Consider the following 25917-nt stretch of genomic DNA (forward strand, 5'->3'; position numbering starts at 1 on the left):
CCCCACAGGGTATACTAACGTGAAGGTGAGGATGGGGCAGGCTACCTTCCCAGTCAGAGAGTAGCCGTACTGCTCCTTTCCCAAAATCCTGAACAAGGGAGCTCTACGCATAGGCAGCAAAGACGCACCTCGGATGAACCTCATTGATTACGATACTGCCACTGCGCCACTGCCACTTCCGATTGGTGTAAAAGGAACCTTGTGTCCTTCAATGCCTCAAAAACCCAGTTTCTCCACCTATCAACTCGACACAATCTTCCAAACACCTATCCCCTATTCTTTGACAACACGCAGCTGTCACATTCTTCAACACTAAATATCCTCGGTCTATCCTTAGCTCAAAATCTCAACTGGAAATTTCACATCTCTCTTACTAAATCAGCTTCCTCGAGGCTGGGCGTTCTGTATCGTCTCCGCCAGTTCTTCTCCCCGCACAGATGCTTTCCATTTATAGGGGTCTTGTCCGCCCTCGTATGGAGTATGCATCTCACGTGTGGGGGGGGGGGGGGGGGAGCACCACTCACACAGCTCAACGGCCATATTCTCAGTGAATCTCTTCCCCCTTCCCGCGAGGAAACAAGCAGCGGAATTTTCAGTGAAGCTCTTCCCTCTTCGTCGAAGCGTCGCTTAGAGAGTGTGTTTCCGTGAAGAGATATTTTCAAACCCTAGTTTCTCTTCCCCCTTCGAAACAATCTTTCCGTGTAGTGTTGGTACTACTGCAAATCAAACAAACGTTGAAAACCGAAACATTAATGCATTTTAGGTACATTTCTATAATGGAAAATATTGTGTGGCAAGTAGGGGAGAGCGGGGCTAGTTGCATCAAATTTTACATTTCCTTCTACAGAATTGTGTAACATTCATTTAATTGAAATTCAGTTGTCGTATATAAATATACAATACTTCATCATCGAGTTCACACGCGTAGATATTAATGAAAATAATTTCTTATATATTTAATTTTGATATATAAATCAAAATAAATTTGATGCAACTTACCCCATTTGCGGGGCAAGTTGCATCAGTATGAGGGGCAAGTTGAATCATAAGCAAATTATAATTTTTGAGAGTTTATTTCAATGATAAGTAAATACAAATCCACAATAAACTGAACCGATGAACCTTAAGTAAATACAAATTCACAATAAACTGAACCGATGAACCTTAAGTAAATACAAATCCACAATAAACTGAACCGATGTGTTGCTGAACCACGTTCAGTCTTCCTCTTGTAGTTCCGAACCATTTCTGAAATTAATAAAACGAGTTGAATGCATAAGAATATTTTGATAAAAAATAATGTAATAAATTTACTAATGGGGCAAGTTGAATCATGATTCAACTTGCCCCGTCGCGAATGATTCAACTTGCCCCCTCACAAAAACCAAAATTTGATCGCCAGCTAAATATATACTAACGGTCATTCTAATGCAAAATTTTAAGGAAAATAATCGCATATAGTACAGAATTATATAGATATTTTCAAATCACTGTTACTAATATAAATACATGAGGTACAAGAAAAATAGTGAAATCGATAAAAATTACTTACCAGGGTCGAAATCAGTAAATTTCTCATAAATTCAAGAGCTCTTGCACATTCACCTCTCTGCCGCAGCTATGTCCGCACTGACCAACACACATTTGAACCGCCTGTCAGGCTACTACAGGCGCTCAGTCGCCAGTTATGTCCACTGATGCAACTTACCCGTGATGCAACCAATTTTATTCTCCTCCTGTTCCATGAAAATAATGTTTCGCATTGTATGACTTTTTATATGGCCTAGAAAATTTAAATTGTTCTTATACCCAATTAATAATACAGCAACATGGAAAAATGTTGTAATAAAGCATTAAACGTGCGAAGATATTAGCAAAGAGTGGGCCTTCACCTCCTCTTCGTCAAGAGAGGAAATTAGTTCATTTCTTTCCCGCTCGCCGCTTGGCGCGCTGCATCAGAGACACTCCTTGTCACTGAGCATACCGTTTGGTCCACGAAGCCTTGTTTCCTCGCGGGAAGGGGGAAGAGATTCACTGAGAATACGGCCGAAGGCTTCGTGGACCAAACTGTATTCTCAGTGACGAGGAGTGTTTTTGATGCAGCGCGCGAAGCGGCAAGCGGGAAAGAAATGAACTAATTTTCTCTCTTAACGAAGAGGAGGTGCCTTCGCCAATATCTTTGCACATTTAATGCTTTATTACAACATTTTTCCATGTTGCTGTATTATTAATTGGGTATAAGAACAATTTAAATTTTCTAGGCCTTATATAAAAAGTCATACAATGCGATAAACATTATTTTTTTCTGTTTATTCAAGACTTCACGGTTCCTATGATAATTTAAGCCAACACTGGAACGCACCTCCAAGCCAGCACACCCCGCCCTTCAGACTCAACTATTCACAACAGTTCTCATTTTTAAGCGTTTGTAGGGCGGGCACTTCAAACCATAAGTATGAAGATTGCTGGGATGAGTTTAAAAGTGATGGACTGACAGTTAGGCTTCGGCCTCCGGGCGAATGTTTCACAAGTCTGTATGATTATGTGGTGGTATGTGTCACTCCGTGCTTGGCTTCCCAGAGCCAATCTCCAAACTCGTGACGTCATCTTTGGGTGGAGCTTAGCAAAGCTCAGCAATATAGATGCTACCATTTTCCACCCACTGATAGGAGCTCTAAGGCTAGTTAAAAATATATTTACAAGGGAGAAAGAGATCTCATGGAACAGGAGGAGAATAAAGAAAATAAAAGCAGTTTATTCTAACGAGGTCTCCTAAGCTCCGCCCACAGGCAACGGGACAAGCTGAGAGCGAAGCAAACATCGCCACGGGTACCAACCAATTAAACCCATCAATGTAAATTTTCTGCTATATATAGTGTATGTCACTGTATCAAGCACTGCTTACATAAGTACTTGCCACACAATATTTTCCATTATAGAAATGTACCTAAAATGCATTAATGTTTCGGTTTTCAACGTTTGTTTGATTTGCAGTAGTACCAACACTACACGGAAAGATTGTTTCGAAGGGGGAAGAGAAACTAGGGTTTGATAATATCTCTTCACGGAAACACACTCTCTAAGCGACGCTTCGACGAAGAGGGAAGAGCTTCACTGAAAATTCCGCCGTAAGGCTCTTCGTCTCATCAGCTCTCCTCCTCTTACTGATAGTCTTCTACCTCTTAAATTCCGCCGCCATGTTGCCTCTCTTTCTATCTTCTATCGATATTTTCATGCTGACTGCTCTTCTGAGCTTGCTAATTGCATGCCTCCCCCCCTCCCGCGGCCCCACTGTACACGACTTTCTACTCATGCTGATCCCTATACTGTCCAAACCTCTTATGCAAGAGCTAACCAGCATCTTCACTCTTTCATTCCCTTCACTGGTAAACTCTGGAACAGTCTTCCTTTGTCTGTATTTCCTCCTGCCTATGACTTGACCTTTTTCAAGAAGTGTGTATCAAGACACCTCTCCACCCGAAATTGATCTCTCTTTTGGCTACTCTTTACATTTTACTTTTGTGGGAGCAGCGAGTAGTGGGCTATGAGAGCCACACTCCTTCCCTCTATAGCTATTGATGGCCCCAGGCATTTCTTCCCCCTGCTTCTTTTCTTCAGTAGGCAGACAACTTATGTACATAATAGTGTGATGTCTTTTAGCCCAGTAGCAGCAGGGATCATGTTTCTTAATGGTCCCTCTAAGTGAGTAAAAAGAGAAAAAATCATCCCTCACACAAAGCATTTCATAATATACATCAAAGCATTTGTGATCAGATTATGCATGATCTATTTTTGGGGTTTATATCATGGCACAAATTTGGCCCGTCACCGCTATACGGTAAAGCCACAAATTTGGCCCGTCGCTGCTACCGGGTCAGTAGACACCTTGGGCCAGTGGGTGTAGCCTTTGTTATTGTTAGCTGGCAGCAGATACGGCTCAGCTCCCCGATTAAAACAAAAAGCCAAAATTGGTGTTAGAAATCGGCTAACTCTGTGTGGCTCCATGTGACCAGAAAGTGGCAAGAAATCAGCCTGGTTGGATATTGCTGGATGTATAAAATGTATAAAACTGCTCATGTGACCCAGCCTTTATAAGTTGTTGGTGGTGGCAGTAACAGTTTACCACTTAAATACTACAGTGTGTGGAGGCCTACATGTCTGCTGTTGAAGTAGTAGTAGTATTAATAGTAGTAGTAGTTGTGGTAGTAGTACGTGGTGATTCTTGCAGTGATAGTAGTACTGGTCTTAGTTGTAGTAGTAAATTACCAAAACCACAAATGACGCAAAACAGGGAGAGTCTTACAGTACCTCAGCAGGTGGATGGAAGAGAAGGAAAAGAATAAAAAAGAGCAAAAGAATAGGATAAGGTTGAAATATAGCCACTGTAATATTTTGTTAAACTTTATTGATCTTTTCTTTCTTTTCCAACAGGTGATATGAGGCGAGAGAGAAGAAAAGGAAGGAGATGAGAGAAGAGAAAGGGAAAATCATCTCATGTTCCCTCTTTCTTGTCTCGTTTCCTCTTCTCATCTCGTCTTTTTCCTTGGCTCCTCATCTCTTGCTTTGTCTCTAATGATCTTCTCTTGTCTTCTTCTCATCTCATCTTGTTCCCTTCCTCATCTCATTGGGTTTTCTTGTCTCCCCAACAGACAGACAGCTAATGAAGACCAGCTGGCTGGCTTGCTGACACATCTTGTCTCACCCAGGATCCATGTAGCATCTTCAAGGGGTGACTGATCTCCTCGGCTCATTGAAGGAGAGCTGAGTCTAGTCTCTTCTGGTCTCCTTCCCTGCAAGAAGCATCAGAGTTAATACCAAGAATGTGATTGCCTGAATGCCTGCCTCTCTCTCTCTCTCTCACACACACACACACAGTATCGGTGAAGAGTGTGCAGAGCTTCAAGGAAAAGTTGGATAATTATAGATACGGAGATGGGACCACACGAGTGTAAGCCCAGGCCCTGTAAAATTACAACTAGGTGAATACACACACATGGATAAGGATATGATGAAAAAGCAGAGGTGGACAAGTACGGTACTTAGTGTGGTAGTACCGTATCACAAGAAAAGTACTGCACTACCACAAACTTTCTGAAAATACCGCAATACTGCGGACCGCACTAAAAAATCCTGCGGTACTTTTTGTGGTACTTAGAAAATTATCGAAGATATTTGCAGTGCTCCTCCCGAAACTGACCTCTCTTTTTGGACACTCCTTTGACTTCTATTCAGGAGCAGTAAGTAGTGGGCTTTTTTTTAATATTTTTCTTTACGCCCTTGAACTGTCTCCTTAGCTGTAAAAAAAAAATAATAATAATAATAAAAAAATAAAATAAAAAATAAAAATCACCACTCCTGGTATAGCTCAATGAGTGACTAAATAAATATGCTTAGATGGTTACCCATAGTTTCTATGGCTCTAAGAGAAAAAAGCAACACACCCTTGAATAGCTACCAAGCACAACTGTTTCAAATGACAGATTACCGAGATGAGTCATCTGTGATTCTGATCGGAGACGATCGACTGAGTTCATGTGCTTGAGTTGCCACACAGCAGTATATTGAATAATTGTTGTCTACAAATCTTACTCTAGTTCTTATTAAGCAATCAGTAACATTGCTCAGTAACGATGATGAATGAAACATGCCTTCATAGGTAGGGTTGCCATATCTGAACTATCAAAATTCTGGACGCCTCTACGAACACTCGACCATAGCCTAATGTTTGGCAACGCTGCTGTAACGTACCTGCCAGCATACGAGTGGAACAGGCTTAGCAGTCATGTGGTGAGTGCCAATACAATTGTCACATTAAAAAATAGACTAGATAAATTCATGGACAGCGATATTAGGTGGGGTTAGATACACGGGAGCTTAGGGTCAAAGGAGCTGCCTCGTACAGGCCTACCGGCCTCTTGCAGACTCCTGCATTCTTATGTTCTTATACCAACACCGCAGAAGCCAGTTAAAAGCCAACTGGGAAAAGTGGGAATAATCCCTTGTACATGGCCATGGTTATTTACCGGATCCAGTTTCTCCTCAGCCGAAACAATACCCGTAGAGGTTAATATGTTATAAGTAGATAAGGGAAGAGAGCAAGAAATACGAACCACAGCTTGGGTTGGCACCCCTGATATGAATCCACTCGCATGCATGTATATTTTTGTATATATATTTATACGTTACTAGAAAATAAGGGAAAATTAAGGTTAGAATTAACACACAAAAAGACAACCTCAGAAAGGCAGAGGAGGGATAGATTAATGTGCCAAGCTGAAAGGGGAGAAGGAAAAGTGTTGGAACCTGGTGAAGGCCACGTCACCAGGAAAGGTAGCCAGGCAACCGCTCTGCCTGGCCAGATTCATTAGGGACTTAACCTTTCCACGGCACAGGTAAGCTCACTGCTCGCTAGGGTCCTGAGTGTCTGGGAGTGAGAGATAGCCCTAGCCGGCGTTCATTAGTGATTCATTAGGGACTTAACCTTTCCATGGCACAGGTGAGGGCGCGAGATAGCTGAAGGCTGGTGTCCAGGAACTAGGCCAGGCGAGTGGCCCGCCATCTTGAAGCCGCCCCCATTGAGATTCGAGAATGGACCCAGACGCCAGTGGTGAACAAGGGTCATGCCCTCAGTCATGAGTGCCTGAACTGAGCCAAGGTAAGGGCGAGCCAGTCCAGTCCCTGCCGCCCCCGAGATCAGCAGGCGGGTGATGGGAGTAGAAACAGCTCCGAACCCCCCCTTTAGGCACGGCACAACAGCATATAGTGTAGCTCTCAGGCCTCCACCAAGCCAAGGAAATTGTGTGAACTGGGTAAGGGGCATCTGCTTGGTGGACAAGGGGCAAACAGTGACCTCACCCCCCCTTTAGCTGTAACAGTCTGATCTTTCTCTCATACTTACTCTCTTCTTCCTATTTTTTTTATGAGTGTTTTTATTTGTGTGTGTACGCCGATGAAGGAAGTTGAAATCGGATTGTCTAGTCAATCGGTCAATCGGTCACCTCTCTCGTGTGTAGCATTTATCCATAAGAATGTTAGGAATTAGAAGAAAGATTTTCAATTTTGTATTAACCAAAACATGCTACCCTCCCATCGGGAGTGAGGATTAAACCAATAAATTGTATTCTGCATATGTCCTGTATTAAGGGGACCACACTACCTCTGCATATTCTAATTTTGGTCTAATCATGGTAGTGATTAGCCTTCTCCTTGTCCATGTAGTTAAATGCTACTCCAATATTTCTCACCAAGTTATATGTGTCTCTAAAGATCCGATTTATATGACACTCTGGTTGATTATCATCCCTCATCACTACTCCCAGATCTCTCTCTTCATGCACTTTTTTTTAATGTTTCACCATTTCCCATTTTGTATATCCAGATTGGTCTTGTTCACTTTTACCCATTTCCATAACATGACATTTTTTCACATTCAATTCCATCTCCCAATCCATACTCCATTTCCAAATTTTGTATAGGTCTTCTTGCAATATTTCACAATCTTCTTTGTTTTTTATATGTTTTTGTAATTTGGCGTCATCAGCAAATAGGTTTATGTAGCTATTAACTCCTTCAGCCATGTCATTTACATATACCAGGAAGATTATCGGTGCTAATACTGAACCCTGTGGTGCTCCGCTTTCTACACTTCTCCATTCTGATTTTATGTCCTTGACCACAGTTCTCATCTCCCTTCCCATTAGGTAGCTTGCCATCCATTTTTTCATATTTCCTTTCAATCCTCCTTTATTTTCCAGTTTCCATAATAGTCTTGTATGTGGAACTTTGTCGAAGGCCTTTTTTAAATCTAGATAAATACAATCAACCCATCCATCCCTTTCCTGTGTTCTGTCTGTCACTCTTGAGTAAAAACTGAGTAAGTTTGTAACACATGATCGGCCCTTTTGAAATCCATATTGTTTGCTGGTAATTAACTTATGCTCTTCTAGAAATTTAGTCCACTGTTTCCTTATTATTTTCTCACATATTTTGCACAAAACACTTGTCAGGGATATGGGTCTGTAGTTTGAAGGTTCATCTTTCCTTCCACTTTCATATATGGGGACCACTTCAGCCCTTCTCCACTCATTGGGCACCGTACCTGTTGCTACTGAGCATCTTATGATGTCGTATATTGGAACAATTAATTCATCTCTACATTTTTTAAAAATATATCCATCCGGTCCTACTGCTTTTCCCTCTTCTAGTTCTCCCAGTAATTTATAGATCTCTTCTTTGTTTACCATAATCTCTTCCATATGAACTTCTATTTTATTCTCTTGTGGCTCAATAAAGATTGTTTCTTTGGTAAAGACTTGCTGGAATTTTCTATTTAAAAACTCTGCCATACCTTTAGGGTCATTGACTTCCACATTCCCGTCTCTCAGTCTTTCTATTGTTTCTTTCGGTTTAGTCTTCCCATTTATAAATCTGTAAAACAACTTAGGCTGTTCTTTGCATTTTTCCACAATATCCTTCTCATATCCCTTTTCTTCTTCTTTCCTTATTTTCACATATTCATTTCTCGCCATTCTGAAATCTTCTTTGTTTCTTTGATTCCTCCTTCTTTTTAATCTTTTCCATGCTTTGTCCCTTTTTTCTTTTGCGTTTGCACATTTGGCATTAAACCAGTCCTTCCTACCCTTAACTTTGGGTCTGTATACGGGTACATATTTTTTGACACTGGTGTTATAGGCTTCCATAAAGATATCATACTTTTCTTGTACTTTATTTTTTCTCAGTAACTCATCTCATTCCACTTTCTCGTAAAACTTCCGAAGATATTCTATGTCTGTCTTAATATAGTTTAGCCTGTTTGATTTGCAAGATTCATCCTCTTTAGTAACCTCCACTTCTGTATCAATCTCTGTGGTTACATGATCACTCTTGCCCAGTGGACATCCATACCTTAGTTGATCCTTGATGTATATTCCTTTTGTTAGTACTAGGTCCAGTCTTGCCGGTTCATCGTCACTTCTATATCTTGTATGTTCATTCACTCTTTGTATCATAAGATTTTCCATCATCAATCTTAGGAATCTATCTCCCCATGCGTTATCTCCACTATTACTCTCGAATATCTCCCAATCAATCTCTTTACAACTGAAGTCACCAACTAGCATAACTTTTTTGTTTTCCTTAAGCATTTTGCTTAAACTCCGTAGAGTGTCATTGATCATAGTGTCGTGCTCTTCCTTACACCATGAGTTTGTTCTAGGTGGTACATATGCAGTTATAATTGTCAACCTTTCCTTGTTTTTGGTTTCCACATTTACTTTTGCAATTTCACCTTTACCTTCTCCGTATTCTACCGCTTTCACTGCTAACTCCTTTTTTGTCATTATCATCACTCCACCTCCCCCTTTGCCCATTCTATCTTTCCTCCATATATCATAGTTTTTATTTGTCTCTAATTTAATAGCTTCGTTCAGTTTGGTTTCCGTTAAGCATACGATCATTGGTTCTTTCTCCTTTATGAAATCTTGCAGTTCCAATTTACTAGTTATTAATCCATCCACATTTGTATACATCACTCTTAAACATTTACTCTTATCTATCTTTTCTAACTTTCGTTCTTCTTTATCCTCTCTCTTGTGTACCACTTTCTGACTCGGTCCCCTACTATTCTCCAAAAAAATATCTCATTTTCTTCCACAGATCTTTCATTATTCTTCTCCTTTGCCTCTGCTAGTAGTTCGTTCCATTTCCTTCTTTCTTCTTCATTTCTGTTTTTCTTTATGTATATATCCTTGCAATCTTCCGTTTCCCTTAATTTAGTTGTTCTGTATAAAATATCCTCAGCCGCCTTCTGTGATCGTAACTTTATTTTTATTGTCCTGGTTTTTCCTTCTGTGTATGGACCCATCCTGTGGATTTCTTCCACCTCTTCCTCAATACTTTGTTGCTCGTCATCATTTAAATTTTTTAGTAGGTCCTTAATTGATTTCAATTCCTCTTTATCTCTTTTTGGCTTATATGTGATCGTCTTTTCCTTCAAACCAAATACTATCACACTCTTCTTCTTGTCTGCAACTTCCCTGACTAGTTCTTCATTTTTCTTTATTACCTTAACCACTTCCTTTTCTACATCTTCCTTATCTTCTTTCATTTGTTGCTCAATTACCTCTCTAAGATTCACGTTTGCTTTCTCACTCTCCACTTTCCAGGTCTTCATTTCACCCAATACCTCCTCCCTGACTCTTTTCTCCTCCTGGGTGACTAATTTCTTTAAACTTTCATTTTCCTTTATAACCTCCCCCAGTCCATCTTTCATTGACTTTTCATATTCTGCCACTTTTCCCTTCAACTCTTCATTCTCTTTGATCAGTTGCTTCTCCCGTTCCTCCAATCCACGAACCCTAGCTTTAAGGTCTTTACGGAATTCCCTATTTTGGGATTCTTCCATCTCTGCTCTTTAACATATCAATCCACTTATCCAGTTTTCTTTCCAGCATCAACATACGTTTATAAATAGTTATCTCTCGGCTGGCGAAGCCAGAGAATGCCCTATTTTGTTCAATTTCTTCATCACTGCTACCGTACCTTCCTTCTGCACCTCATAACGGTGTTTCCCACATTAACCGCTCCTCCTCTCTGCTCATCTTTCTGGAATTCACTATTGGAGACGGGAAGCGACACTTACATCCCTTCCAGACCCCATGTAAACCCAACAACAACAGGCGACCACCTGATCGCGGCACAGGGAGTGGGGCAGGAGCGGAGCAGCCGACTTGTTGTTCCTTCGGTGTGTGTGTGTGTGTGTGTATTTACCTAGTTGTAGTTTTAGTAAGTTTTTACAGGGCCTGGGCTTACGCTCGTGTGGTCCCGTCTCCATATCTGTATTTGTCCAGCTTTTCCTTAAAGTTGTGCACACTCTTCGGCAATACTACATCCTCACTTAGTCTGTTCCAAACCTCTATGTTTCTTTGTGGGAAGCTATATTTCTTTGTCTCTCAAGCATCTTCCTTTTCTCAGTTTTTTACTGTGTCCTCTTGTGTTGCTGGTGATTCTTCCTTCTCGTAGTAGTAACTCCTCATTGTCTACTTCTTTCATTTTATTCCATGATTTATAAATTTTTATTAGGTCTCCCCTTTCTCTTCTTTGTTCCAATGTTGGCAGGTCCATTTCGTTTAACCTTTCTTCATATGACAATCCCTCCAGTTCTGGAACCATTTTTGTTGCCATCCTCTGTATTCTTTCTATTTTTTTTACGTGTTTCTTCTTATAAGAAGAAGCATAAAAAGAAACTAGAAAGAATACAGAGGATGGCATCAAAAATGGTCCCAGAGTTGGAGGGATTAATATACGAGGAAAGATTAAAGGAAATGAACTTAACAACACTGGAACAAAGAAGAGAAAGGGGAGACCTAATCCAAATTTATAAATTATTAAACAAAATAGATGAAGTAGATAATGAAGAACTGCTACTAACAGAAGGAAACATAAGCAGAAATACAAGAGGACACAGTAAAAAATTGAGAGACACAAAGAAGTATAGCTTCCCGCAAAGAAATGTAGAGGTTTGGAACAGTCTGAGCGAGGATATAGTATCAGCGAGGAGTGTGCAAAGCTTTAAAGATAAGTTGGATAAATGCAGATACGGAGACGGGACCACACGAGCATAATGCCCAGGCCCTGTAAAACTACAACTAGGTAAATACACCTCACAGGATGCTGCCCCCCGACAGTATGCTGACAAACCCCACAGACACATAAAGGACCCTCCCCCTTTCCCTCGTCTGGTCTTGTATCCTTCCCTGCAAAAAGGATCAGAGGGCTTGGTTAATAAATATTCATGCAATGTCTGGTGTTTCTTTCCCCCATTCTGCAGTTTTCAACACTAACTGTACGCTGGAATAAGACACAGACCTTGATAAATGTGTAGATAAGAGAAATGAAGAAGACAGGAGGAGGAAGAGGAAAGATAAAGCGCCACTATAAACACTTGCCTGCGCCAGAACGGGCTGGGCCGACCATCAGGACCCACCGGGAAGAAGCCTTGGACCGACCATCAGGATCCACCGGGAAGAAGCCTACCGGCGCAATAGGCCAAGACGTAAAAAAAAAAATATGAGGAAAGAAAAATAAGTGGAAGAAAATGAAGGAAAATGGAGGTAAACTTGAAGGAGAAATGAAGAGGAAGACATGAGGAGGAAAAGGAGACTAAGCAATTTTTTGGAATAGAGGAAAAGAATAAAAGGAGTTTAGGAAAAGAGGTAAGTGTGTAGAGCAGCAGTGAAGGGAAGGACCTGTTCTTGAGCCAGCCCAGCGACTAATGTAACATTACAAATGCAATATAATGATAAATAATAATATAAATGATGATAAATAATAATATAAACACAAATAACAGATCAACAAAAGTAAACTGACTGGTCTCCTCGGCTCACTGAAGGGCTCTTGTGTCTACTCCTTCCCTGCAAGATTGTACAACTGACTGATCTCTCGTCTCGACTTCTTCCTCAGCTCACTGAAGGGCTCTTTCTCGTCTTCTTCCCTGCAAGAAGCATCAGAGTTAACACCAAATGTGTGTGTGTGTGTGTGTGTGTGTGTGTGTGTGTGTGTGTGTGTGTGTGTGAATTTAATTTAATGGGTATGTTCAGACTAACCCTTAAATGATGGCCATCGTTTATTTAATCAATCACGTTTCAGTCCACACAGACAGCCTTCATTTATTTAATCAGAGTCTTTCGTGCCACTAATTTGAATGTTAAGCTTAAATATGGCGAGTTCTGTGACTTGGTGAATTATCTGCCAGCATATCTGACTCACGTGACTGTGAAATGAGATCATTAGTCCTTACTGAGCAGCCCTGGAGCCTTAAGATAAGAAAACACAGGGAAACACAGTGATGCATCAGGAGGAAAGGACAGAATAGAGAGTGAAGATTATTCTGAGTACAAGGATAAGTGATGAAAACATTGTGAGTAGTGACGGCAGTAATGAGTGACTTAGAGAGTGATGATGTTTTTTCACTCTCTGTACTGCACTCTAGCCCAGCAAGTGCTGCCATGAAAATAGTGCAGGGTAAAAAAGCTACACGTAAGGTATGTGCTCCCTTGACTGAAACATCCAGCTCTGAGGAGGACTGAAAGTGAGTGACTAAAGCAGATGTTGTCAAAATTATTTCACTGTAAAGAACAATTCATATCATTGACATTCAGTTGTGGGAAGGAGGAAGTGTGAAGCATGCTGCCACTGTGGCCAGCCTGTGTTGACATGTTGTGTGTCCTTGACGGAGGCCCGCCTCTGGCTCCCCGGAGCAGTGTTTGGTGCCAGCAGCCACACTCTGGCCACACTTCACACGCTCTAGTGTGACTATTAAACAATGTATCACAATTTGGATTTCACCGATGTGTTCAGTGAATTAAGACGCTTCTTAAAATGTGAATAAACAAACAAAAAAAAAGCAGCTGTTTTTACCCGTATCTTGGAACCATTCCGTGAAAACAATACCTGTTGCTTGAGGGATAATAAACTTACAAAAATAAAACAACAATAAATGAATCAACAAAAGCAACAAAGACAGATACTAAGTAAAAGCTAACTGGAAGAGAATAATGACTATCCTCACCCTTTACTCATCTAAATGGAGGCAAACTTTACGGAGGAGGAACAAACCAGTCAGAATCACACAGGGAAGGGACACAGACCGTGATCAACATGGAGATAACAGAGAAACTAAGAGGAGGAAGATTAGGAAGACAGGAGGAGAAAGGGAAAGATTAAGGCATTGTTTAGTATGAGGAAAGAAGGAAAGTGAAGAAAAATGAAGGCAAAACACATACCTTGATAAATATGGAAATAACAGAGAAACGAAGAGGAGGAGGAAGATTAGGAAGACTGGAGGAGAAAGAGAAAGATTAAGCCATTGTTTGGTATGAGGAAAGAAGGAAAGTGAAGAAAAATGAAGGCAAAACACATACCTTGATAAATATGGAGATAACAGAGAAACGAAGAGGAGGAAGATTAGGAAGACTGGAGGAGAAAGAGAAAGATTAAGGCATTGTTTGGTATGAGGAAAGAAGGAAGGTGGAGAAAAATGAAGGCAAGACACAGACCTTGATAAATATGGAGATAACAGAGAAACGAAGAGGAGGAAGATTAGGCAGACAGGAGGAGAAAGGGAAAGATGAAGCCATTGTTTGGTATGAGGAAAGACAAAAGGAGTGGAGGAAAGTGGAGATACACTAGAAGGAACACAAACCTCAGCATATCACCGCGGCCGCACTCACAAAGACACTGCACTCGTCTCCCACAGCACAGCATGTCACTTGTTATAGCCCTGAGGAGGAGGAGGAGGAGGAGAGAAGTGAGGAAAAGGTAGGAAGACTGAGGTGGAAGAGGAGGAAGGAAGGAAAAGAGGAAGGAGGACCAAGAGGAAGAGGAGGAGGAAGGATATAAAAGGAAAGAAAGAAGATTGTTTTCGTGCCAAGATGCAATCCACTGACCTTTCTTTCCTCTCCTTTCTTCCGGGGGCTTCGTGATGCAGTGGTTAGCACACTCGGCTCACAACTGAGAGAGCCCGGGTTCGATTCCTGGTCGGAGTGGAAAAATTTGGGTGCCTTTTCCGATACCTTACACCCCTGTCCACCCAGCAGTGAATGGGTACCAGGTATTAATCGGGGGTTGTGTCCCGTCTCCTAGGATCTGTTCCCTTCTCCTATAATTCCGTCCCCTTCTGTCTCTCTCAGGCATATGACCACAGATGTTGCGCCGACTAAACGAAACTTTCCAACTTTCTCCTTTCTTCCTTATTTCCTCCCATCTCCCTCTCTCTCTCTCACTTCTTCCTTCTTTCCTCTCCTTTCCCAGCCTGTCAGTGTCTGTCTCTGTCTCTCTCCTTCTTAGTAGTAGTAGCAGTAGTAGTAGGCTGGGCACAGGCCTGTAGTATTCCTCTGCTTATGTCTCTGAAGCCTATTAGAAGCTTAAAAAATATAAAACAAACAAAAAAAGACATTGTCAGTATTTGTGTATTAATATATCAACTGCTGTCATTGTGTTTATGTTGTAGTTGTTTTGTTGCAGCTGTTTTTGTAAGAGTAAAAAGACAAAAGTAAGGTTGGGGGCACAAGGTACAGCTGTGTCCCGGGGTGATGGCTTCCCTCCCACCACAGGCTCCAAGGGACAATGGTACAGAGATGAGCACTAAGGCCACACACAGAATTGCAAGCTCAAATGAACCCCAAGATCAGCTGACCAAGCCTCTCACAACAACCCTCCCAAAGGCCAAAAGAGATTATTGCATCCTTGTGAGTTTTGCCACATTCATGGTGCAGAAGTTTTATCACGTTATCACCAGCCTCTTAAAAACTACCCATGGAAATACTGAGACAACAACCTCCATTAGTGCCTTGCCAATGTATCACCAGGCCCAGAAAACTACTCATAGAAATACTAACACAACCTCAACTGAAGCCTTGTCAGACTATCACCAGGGGCATGGACCCATGGAAATACCAACAGAACAACCTCTACCAAAGCTTTGTTGCTAGGAATTAACCCCTTCACTCTGGCGACGTCGACATCCGACAGCGTCACCGTATGGAAAGGGTTAGTCCTCTTCTAAACCTCTTAATCCTCTTCTAAACCTCTTAAAAGGAAATAGAAGAGGATTAAGAAGAATTTAGAGGAGGATTGAAAGGTTTAGAAGAGGATTAATCCTCTTCCATTTCCTCTTGACCCTTTCCATACTGTGACGCCGACGTCTGCATCACGGATGGAAAGGGTTAAGGGTTGTCCGGGAGGTGAAGGTAATACAGGAGCGAAGCAGAACATCCAAAATTAGCAATTGCTATTCAAATCCTCGAACCATGAAAGAATATTCTAGAATGTAACGTAAGTAACATGGGCTCTGGCCCGCCGGGCGCGAACCAGTCAGCTGTTAGACACCAAGGAGGCAACACCTCACTGCATACTCAGTGGCAGCAGTAAATGTGAGTAAGCAACGGGCCATCTTCTCATTACTACTACAGGTAACTCTCAATTTACGCGAGTATTGCATCCTTGAAGAGGCCAAGTAAATCAAAAACAATGTAAATCAAACAAGAGGTAGGTTTCTGTCGAAAAATAAATATTCATTTCATTAAGTGGAGAGAGAGATGAGAGAGAGAATATCCATATCACCGAGTTATCCACTCAGGCACTCAGTCTCAGCCTCACTCGTCTGAGGAAGAAATGAGGGACACCATGAGCGACTGGCTAGTATTGGTACCAGTACCGAGCAGTCTGGTACCGGTACCATACCGTATAGCTGGTACTGTAAGTATCAGTACTGGTACTGTTAGTACCAGTACTGGTACCGGTACCTGCCCACCCCTATTGTTGAGTAGCGTGGCAGCGTGGGTATTGCATTGTTGTTCAAGTGGCGCGCGGGAAGAACTGAGCTCAGCTGTGTGGCTGCGGTGCCGTGTGAGTCCAGTTGCATGAGACATATGGTGGCCACTCCATAAAATATCACGTGTAAGTGGAAAAAGCGTGTAAATTAAACATTTACTTGGATTTTGGACCCCACGTTATTTCAAAAACGCGTAAACCAAACTCGTGTAAATCGAGAGTTACCTGTACATAACTTAAGGCCGGCACACCTCAGCTGACCCACTTCAGACCAACCTGTTCTGAAAACCCTAAACCCATAAGTATCCTAGTATCTCGTTCCTTGGGCCCAGGGGCAGGGAGCATTGGGGTACTTTTTGGGGAGGAAGGACCTGGTAACCTCACAGGTGAGTCGGGGAGGTGAGGGAGGGAGGTGAGTGCGTTGCAAACAATAAATTCACAATATTGTCAAACTATCACCAGGTTCTTAACACTACCCATGGAAATACTAACACAACAACCTCCACCAAAGCCTTGTCAAACTATCACCAGGTTCTTAACACTACCCATGGAAATACTAACACAACAACCTCCACCAAAGCCTTGTCAAACTATCACCAGGTTCTTAACACTACCCATGGAAATACTAACACAACTACCTCCACCAAAGCCTTGTCAAACACAACTGCCTCCACCAAAGCCTTGTCAAACAATCACCAGTTTCCTAACACTACCCATGGAAATACTAACACAACAGCCTCCACCAAAGCCTGCCTCCTAACACTACCCATGGAAATACTAACACAACAGCCTCCACCAAAGCCTGCCTCCTAACACTACCCATGGAAATACTAACACAACAGCCTCCACCAAAGCCTGCCTCCTAACACTACCCATGGAAATACTAACACAACAACCTCAACCAAAGCCTTGTCAAACTATCACCAGGCTCCTAACACTACCCATGGAAATACTAACACAACCTCCACCTAAGCCTTGTCAGACTATCACCAGTTTCCTAACACTGCCCATGGAAATACTAACAACAACCGCCACCAAAGCCTTGTCAAACTATCACCAGGCTCCTAACACTACCCATGGAAATACTAACACGACAACCTCCACCTAAGCCTTGTCAAACTATCACCAGGGGCATGGCACTGCCCATGGAAATACTAACACAACAACCTCCACCAAAGTCTTGTCAGACTATCACCAGGGGCATAACATTACCCTTGGAAATACTAACACGACAACCTCCACCAAAGTCTTGTCAGACTATCACCAGGGGCATAACATTACCCTTGGAAATACTAACATGACAACCTCCACCTAAGCCTTGTCAAACTATCACCAGGGGCATGGCACTGCCCATGGAAATACTAACACAACAACCTCCACCAAAGTCTTGTCAGACTATCACCAGGGGCATAACATTACCCTTGGAAATACTAACATGACAACCTCCACCTAAGCCTTGTCAGACTATCACCAGGGGCATAACATTACCCTTGGAAATACTAACATGACAACCTCCACCTAAGTCTTGTCAGACTATCACCAGGGGCATAACATTACCCTTGGAAATACTAACACGACAACCTCCACCAAAGCCTTGTCAAACTATCACCAGGGGCATAACATTACCCTTGGAAATACTAACACAACAACCTCCACCAAAGCCTTGTCAAACTATCACCAGGGGCATGGCACTGCCCATGGAAATACTAACACAACAACCTCCACCAAAGCCTTGTCAAACTATCACCAGGGGCATAACATTACCCTTGGAAATACTAACATGACAACCTCCACCAAAGCCTTGTCAAACTATCACCAGGGGCATAACATTACCCTTGGAAATACTAACACAACAACCTCCACCAAAGCCTTGTCAAACTATCACCAGGGCATGGCACTGCCCATGGAAATACTAACACAACAACCTCCACCAAAGCCTTGTCAAACTATCACCAGGGGCATAACATTACCCTTGGAAATACTAACACAACAACCTCCACCTAAGCCTTGTCAAACTATCACCAGGGGCATAACATTACCCTTGGAAATACTAACACGACAACCTCCACCTAAGCCTTGTCAAACTATCACCAGGGGCATAACATTACCCTTGGAAATACTAACGACAACCTCCACCAAAGCCTTGTCAAACTATCACCAGGGGCATAACATTACCCTTGGAAATACTAACACAACAACCTCCACCAAAGCCTTGTCAAACTATCACCAGGGGCATGGCACTGCCCATGGAAATACTAACACAACAACCTCCACCAAAGCCTTGTCAAACTATCACCAGGGGCATAACATTACCCTTGGAAATACTAACACAACAACCTCCACCTAAGCCTTGTCAAACTATCACCAGGGGCATAACATTACCCTTGGAAATACTAACACGACAACCTCCACCTAAGCCTTGTCAAACTATCACCAGGGGCATAACATTACCCTTGGAAATACTAACACGACAACCTCCACCAAAGCCTTGTCAAACTATCACCAGGGGCATAACATTACCCTTGGAAATACTAACACAACAACCTCCACCAAAGCCTTGTCAAACTATCACCAGGGGCATGGCACTGCCCATGGAAATACTAACACAACAACCTCCACCAAAGCCTTGTCAAACTATCACCAGGGGCATAACATTACCCTTGGAAATACTAACACGACAACCTCCACCTAAGCCTTGTCAAACTATCACCAGGGGCATAACATTACCCTTGGAAATACTAACACGACAACCTCCACCAAAGCCTTGTCAAACTATCACCAGGGGCATAACATTACCCTTGGAAATACTAACACAACAACCTCCACCAAAGCCTTGTCAAACTATCACCAGGGGCATAACATTACCCATGGAAATACTAACACAACAACCTCCACCAAAGCCTTGTCAAACTATCACCAGGGGCATAACATTACCCTTGGAAATACTAACACGACAACCTCCACCAAAGCCTTGTCAAACTATCACCAGGGGCATGGCACTGCCCATGGAAATACTAACACAACAACCTCCACCAAAGTCTTGTCAGACTATCACCAGGGGCATAACACTGCCCATGGAAATACCAACACCTCAGTAAACTTTCCACCAATAATTTCCTCTCACTGAAAACACCAAGACACATAATCTTGTGTGTGCTGCCCTGCCCTGCCCTGACCTTATTGTGGGTCATTCTATTCATTATGAAGCATACAAGGAATAATTGAAGGTTACGATGAGGCTGAACAAGTAAATGAAAACTGCTGACAGCTTAGACAAGAGAGTGTGTCTTATAGACCAAAAATGTGTTGCACACCTACTCTGTGTCCCCCTGTATCCCACTGTGTGTACATACGGCACACAGAGAAAATCATACCCTCAGTGTTGCGTCTGCCATCCCTGTGTTTCCTCTCTTGCCAACGCCCGGGAGTCATGTCTTGCAGGGACACAAGACAGCTTGGCAAGAAGACTTGACCATGTGAGGATTCCACAAGACACCTTGCTGTCTTGCAGACAAAATGCACCTCCACATTCTCACACACAGCAGCACCTCAGGAGTGGGTCTTAACATGTCTAACAATATCCTTCTTCATCTTGAAATCCTTCCCACAAACATCACACTTGAACTCTCTCATGCCAGAGTGTCTGAAGATGTGCTTGCTCAATGTAGCCTTCAAACCAAACCTCTTGCCACACTCTGGGCACTGATGATTTCTTTCACTTTTTTGTTTTAGTTTACTTTTTCAGTCTTGATTATGGGTGATGGGGCACTCTGCCAAGTGCCTAACAACCACCCACTTTTTAGAGGCTGCAACCGAGGGTTCTTTTTAAGATGGTAGTGGTTCCCTTACGGGCAATTGTTTGGATTTCTGTTGCCCTCGGGTTTCCTGGGATTTTAGCTAGATGATCTTTCACCAGTGTGTGCAACAATGAGTCTGTCGAGGTTAATCTTCTGGGTAAATCTCATTCCCTACACTTGGCACTCGTGATTTCTTTCACTTTGGTTTAATATATTATTAACATTGTATCGGGGGTGCAATGGGCCCCAGCCTGGGGTCTATAGTTGCTCCCTTATACTTCATTGGCCTTATATCCGAGGGCTCTTTTTAGTATGCTCACCGTTCCCTTGATGGCAGCAATCTGTACCTCATGCATACTAGGGCAGCTTGGTATTGCCTGGAGGTACTGTTTCAGGTTTTTCTTGATGAGCCCTGTTGCCCCCACCACCACAGGTAATATTTCTATTTCCTTCATAGTGCAGCAGATTGCTGTAAAAATCGTTCAGATGGTGAAACAAGCATGAAATTTGGCACAAACATTCCTAAGACTACGCTCTCTTAGAAAAGGGCGCTGGCCACCTGAAAATCCAAGATGGCGGCTATTTTTCAAAATGGCCGCCATCTATGTTGAGATTCACCGGTTTGGGAGCATCTATTGGATGGAATATGCCATTTTTTTTTTAAACCTCGACTTTTAGGTTATAAAAATGTTCCATACCACACATTTTATTGAAAACCCTTACTAAATGAATTGTAACCAAGATGGCGTACAAAATGGTTGCCATAAAAGAGTTTTTTTCTATCCACAGCGCTAGCAGACATAGAGACCAACTGTTTTTATTTAATGGTATATTCATGTGACAGTTTAACTAATATGTTATTTTCAACTGAAATAGTAATGGTATGGTCACATACAACATTGTGTCTAAGACTGTAACCATAAAAAGAAAAGAAGAGAAATACGGACTAAACGCAACCAATCTATGTATAGGTCTCTCAACCTACACCTTTGAAAAATTCGAGGATAAGAAGGTAGGCATAGCATGACACGTTGGATGCTCAAGCTAGATTATCTACTGAAGAGAGGGCAACTGCATGAGCTGTGCAATGGCCTGGTCTGACTTTGATGCTCCAAATCGTAACTGTGACTTGATGTCAGCCCCATGCTCAAGCATCCCTACAAACTGGAGCAGGAGAGGAGGCACAGAATTTCGTACACAAGGCTCAGAAAATGTGCCATCAAACCGTGACTGATGATCAAGTATAGACTTTCTGAGAATATTTGCTGCTTTAGCAATGATAACTGCCTCTGAAAGATCAGATGATTGAGCAAGTGCTTTTCCCACATCCTTTTGAAATGCAAGTAATACATCTCTGCCAGATTTATGAGCCTCAAGTTCTGGAATTTCTGCCAGAAGTTTGTCTTTGAGTCTCGTGGAATTTACACTTGGTGACTCTACACCTAATTGTTCCAGACGTTGTTGGTAGAGGTGGCAAATATCTGCCAGCCGAAATGTGACTGGATCATCTGAACAAAGGTTGCTTTCAACAATGTATGTCATCAGTTCTGACAGAACTAGTGGATACACATCTGATTCTGACTCAGTGCTACCTTGGTCTTTCTCAAGGCTCCTCAGGTAGGACCTTTTTCTGTTGTAGAGGGCACAAAGACAGGCATGGTGATACTTAAACTCCTGTGCAATGACATCCCCACCAGTCAACTTAGCAAGGAGCTTGCCATCACTAAGTATCTCTGCACATTCACGCAATTTCAAGTCAAGGCCCTTAGTACTAGCCTGTCTGAGATCAGATGCAGGTGCCACTTTCTCACAGAAAATGCAAACTTCATTGTCATGACTGGTTCGGCGCAGTTTTGCACGACTAGTCTCAGTGTTGCTGGTCTGGTCATTGGATTGTCGCTTTCTTGCACGGTCCAGTTTAGTGTTGTTAAACAACAAGCGACAGTTCACATGGTATTTTGCTGCATTTTTCCTGAGAGTGGCCTCTATGCCATCACCTTCATCCAGCCTTGCTGGATCCATTATCAGTGGCATTTCATTAATTTCACTGAACATGGGAATGTTCCTTGCCAGCATTGTGTACCCATCATGGTCTAGGACATGATGACTTGGAGGTGATATCAAGTTCTCACCTCTTTTGTCCTTCTGACAAAGACAACACAAACTCCAGTTTGTTTTTCTACTGCTCAATATTGGATTGGCATCACATTCTGCCATGATTTCACTTTTGATTAAGGCCGAGGGGTTATCCTTTTACCACCTTAAACAAAGCACACATTCCTGTATGGGATTCAACTAGGTTCGGTCTCCCTACACCTAGCCCGATCATTCATCCAGTGCCATTTAAGTCCCGTGTGATCTGTACACCATCCGGTAAGTACATGAACCATCATGTACAGCCCCATACCCTTGGCTCGGCTCTCCGCTGGCACATCCTGTCTATTCAGGTGCGGCTATCTAACTATAGCTGGTCTGGGGCTGTTAGAAAGCATTTGGGACACTAAACTAAACTATACTACAACTACTAGTCTAAGACTACAGGATTAATAAAGCTGGATTAGCTGGCACTGAACCCCATGCTGAGTTACACAGCAGTGATGTCACCAGTGTGCCCTGGTTGTGTGCAGACATACACTCTTTTACATTTATTAATTTTCCTTCAAAATTGATGAGTTATTCGAAAGAGATGGCCTCATTAGGATCTAAAACCACAGAAACCAAGATCCATGCTTAAAACGATAATTGTTGAACGGGCATTATTTCTCATTATAATTATTGTTTCTACCTTTTCTTGGCAGCCATATAGCCCCCATATTTAAAGGTAAACTGTACTGGGAAGCTACAGAAACATAATATTCACAAGAAATAGTATGGAAGAGCTTTACCATATTGCTAGAAGCAAATACATGCCATTCTAGTGAAAAATTAGCCAAAATCTGTCGATACTGGCCGCCATATTGGAATTTGGCCGCCATATTGAATTTTTTGCGTGGCCAGCGCCCTTTTCTGATAGAGGGAACTTTAAAGAGCACTTGTGCAAAATTTCATGCTTGTTTCACTATCTGAACGATTCTTATGAAATATGCAATTATCTGCTGCACTATCAGTGCCCATGTACTCTTTAGGTCAATCTTTGGGTCTTGGTATTTAGTTACTTTGTGCCTCTCAGCTCTATTGAGGCCAAAGTCATTGGACACTGTTACATCAATAATCTTTGCTGTTTTTTCTTCTTTGTTCCAGATCACGATGTCAGGTTTTATAGCACCTCCTTCTATATATCTTCCTGTTGAAATTTCCTTGTCATAAAAGATGGTAACAGGCCCATTGGAGGTGATTGGATCTGGTTCGTGCTCCCATACTTTTTCTTTTACTTTAATTTTGTATTCTTTACATGTTTTCCAGTGTATGTACTTACATATCTTGTTGTGGCGGGCTGTGTCTTTCACCAGTGTGTGTAAGGGTGTGTCTGTTAAGGTGACTCTTCTGAGTAAATCTCATTCCACACACTGGGCACTCATGATTTCTTTCACCAGTGTGTGTAAGGGTGTGTTTGTTGAGGGTACTTTTCTCCGTGAATCTCTTTCCACATTCTAGACATTCTTGATTTTTTTCACCAGTGTGAGTAAGAGTGTGTTTGTTGAGGTGACACCTCTGGGTGAATCTCTCTCCACATTCAAGACATTCATAATTTCTTTCACCAGTGTGTGTAAGAGTGTGTCTGTCAAGGTTACTCTTATCAGCGAATCTTTTTCCACATTCTAGACATTCATAATTTCTTTCACCAGTGTGTGTAAGGGTGTGTCTGTTGAGGTGACCCTTCTGGGTGAATCTCTCTCCACATTCTAGACATTCATGATTTCTTTCACCAGTGTGTATAAGGGTGTGTCTGTTGAGGTGACTCTCCCTGGTGAATCTCTTTCCACATTCTAGACATTCATGATTTCTTTCACCAGTGTGTATAAGTGTGTGTCTGTTGAGGTGACTCTTCTGGGTGAATCTCTTTCCACATTCAAGACATTCATGGTTTCTTTCACCAGTGTGTGTAAGGGCGTGTCTGTCGAGGTTACTCTTAACATTGAATCTCTTTCCACATTCTAGACATTCATGATTTCTTTCACCAGTGTGTGTAAAGGTGTCTGTCGAGGTCACTCTTTCTGGTGACGCCTTTTCCACATTCATGGCATTCATGAGTTCCTTCACCCGTGTGTGTGGGTGTGGGTGCTGAGGTTTCCCTTCTCACAGAATCTTTTCAAACACTCTTGATTCTTTTGACCAGTGTGTGCAAGGCTGTGTCCTGAAAACTTACTCTCAGTCTCAAATCTCACAATGCTGACTCAGTATTTCTTTCCTTTGTGGCTGGAGATGCCAGCAGCAAGGTGGTGGTGGTGGTTTTGTGGGCAGTTGTGTTGTTGTTGTTATTGATTCTGACCAACCCTGATCCTCACACCAGTGGCAGTCTGCTGCTGCTGTTGGTCCTGGACTCTCAGGCTGCTGCCTGGCCTTGCAGCCTCCGCTGCAACACTGCTTCTGAGATGGCAGGTCTTGCAGAAACTTCAAGGAAGCAAGGTGAGCAATTCACCAAGGAGTCCTGAAGTCAGACGAAATGTTGAGCACAGCACCAGCCTCAGACCCTTCCTTCAGCAGAAGAACCAGTGATGGGTGCCAGCTCACAAAGTCCTGTGCTGTCTGTCAGTGCTGTGCTCCTCCCAGCATGGCCGACACCCCTTCCTGGAATGGAAGAAATTAGGTGTTATGTAGTGCCTTGTTCCACCTGGCTACACAGCTGCCTAACAGCCTACTGCAGGAATGGCCTCCTCACAGCATGGCCAACACCCCTTCCTGGAATGGAAGAGATGAAGTAGTGTTATGTAGTGCCTTGTTCCACCTGGCTAAACAGCTACCTAGAGTAAATCCAGAAGGAACTGGATCTCCTTCCGTATCACGCTGCCACATTTCTGTCTGCAGTTGTGGGATTAGAGTCAAGGTGTGAAGTGGACGCACCATTAGCCTCCCTTAATTTTCTCCTCCTCCTCTCTCTCTCTCTCTCTCTCTCTCTCTCTCTCTAAGAGGCAGGGAGAGGGAGAGGTGGGAGAGGCCGGACACCTGGTGAGCCTTCCATGACCTTGAGAGAAGTGACCTGGCTCTGGATGAGCAAAATGACAATGCTGGAATACCGGTAACTTTCGATTTACACGAGTATTGTGTCCTTGAAGAGGTCGCGTAAATCAAAAACAATGTAAATCAAACAAGAGGTAGGTTTGTATTGAAAAATAAATATTCACTTCATTCAGTGGAGAGAGAGAGAGAGAGAGAGAGAGAGAGAATATCCATATCGCCAAGATATCCACTCAGGCACTCCATCTCAGCCTCACTCGTGTGAGGAAGAAATGAGGGACACCATGAGCGACTGGCTAGTATTGGTACCGGTACTGAGCAGTCTGGTACCAGTACCGTACCGTATAGCTGGTACCGGTACCTGCCCACCCCTATAAATGTTGAGTAGCGTGGCAGCGTGGGTACTGTATTGTTGTTCAAGTGGCGCGCGGGAAGAACTGAGCTCAGCTGTGTGCCAGCGGCGCCGTGTGAGTCCAGTTGCGTGAGACGTCTGGTGGCTAATCCATAAAATATCGCGTATAAGTGAAAAAATGTGTAAATTAAACATTTCTTTGGATTTTGGACCCCGCATTATTTTTAAAAAATGCGTAAGCCAAACTCGCGTAAATCGAGAGTTACCTGTACAACGTTGTCAAGTGTCGTGGTATTTATACAAAATCTTTGTTATTATCTT

The 25917-nt window shown here is 42.6% G+C and overlaps 1 protein-coding gene across 9 annotated transcripts in view; it reads right to left on the reverse strand.

Annotated features, from left to right (window-relative positions):
• Positions 1-4385: 4385 nt before the first annotated feature.
• LOC126986070 (uncharacterized) overlaps positions 4386-25917 on the reverse strand; it is a 42017-nt gene continuing 20485 nt past the window's right edge. Inside the window, exons 2-5 of one of the 9 annotated variants that reach the window (XR_007739260.1) lie at positions 23231-24857; positions 19707-20578; positions 12370-12493; positions 11946-12029 (exon numbers count right to left, since the gene is read on the reverse strand). Coding sequence is in view for 8 of the 9 variants with exons in the window: in XM_050841758.1 (XP_050697715.1) it covers positions 21183-22346 (1164 nt within the window). In the remaining variant the exon portion in view is untranslated. The other 8 variants (XM_050841757.1, XM_050841754.1, XM_050841751.1 and 5 more) reach the window with 8 other exon arrangements.

This window comes from Eriocheir sinensis, chromosome 61 (assembly GCF_024679095.1).
Source record: "Eriocheir sinensis breed Jianghai 21 chromosome 61, ASM2467909v1, whole genome shotgun sequence".
Classification (NCBI taxonomy): domain Eukaryota; kingdom Metazoa; phylum Arthropoda; class Malacostraca; order Decapoda; family Varunidae; genus Eriocheir; species Eriocheir sinensis.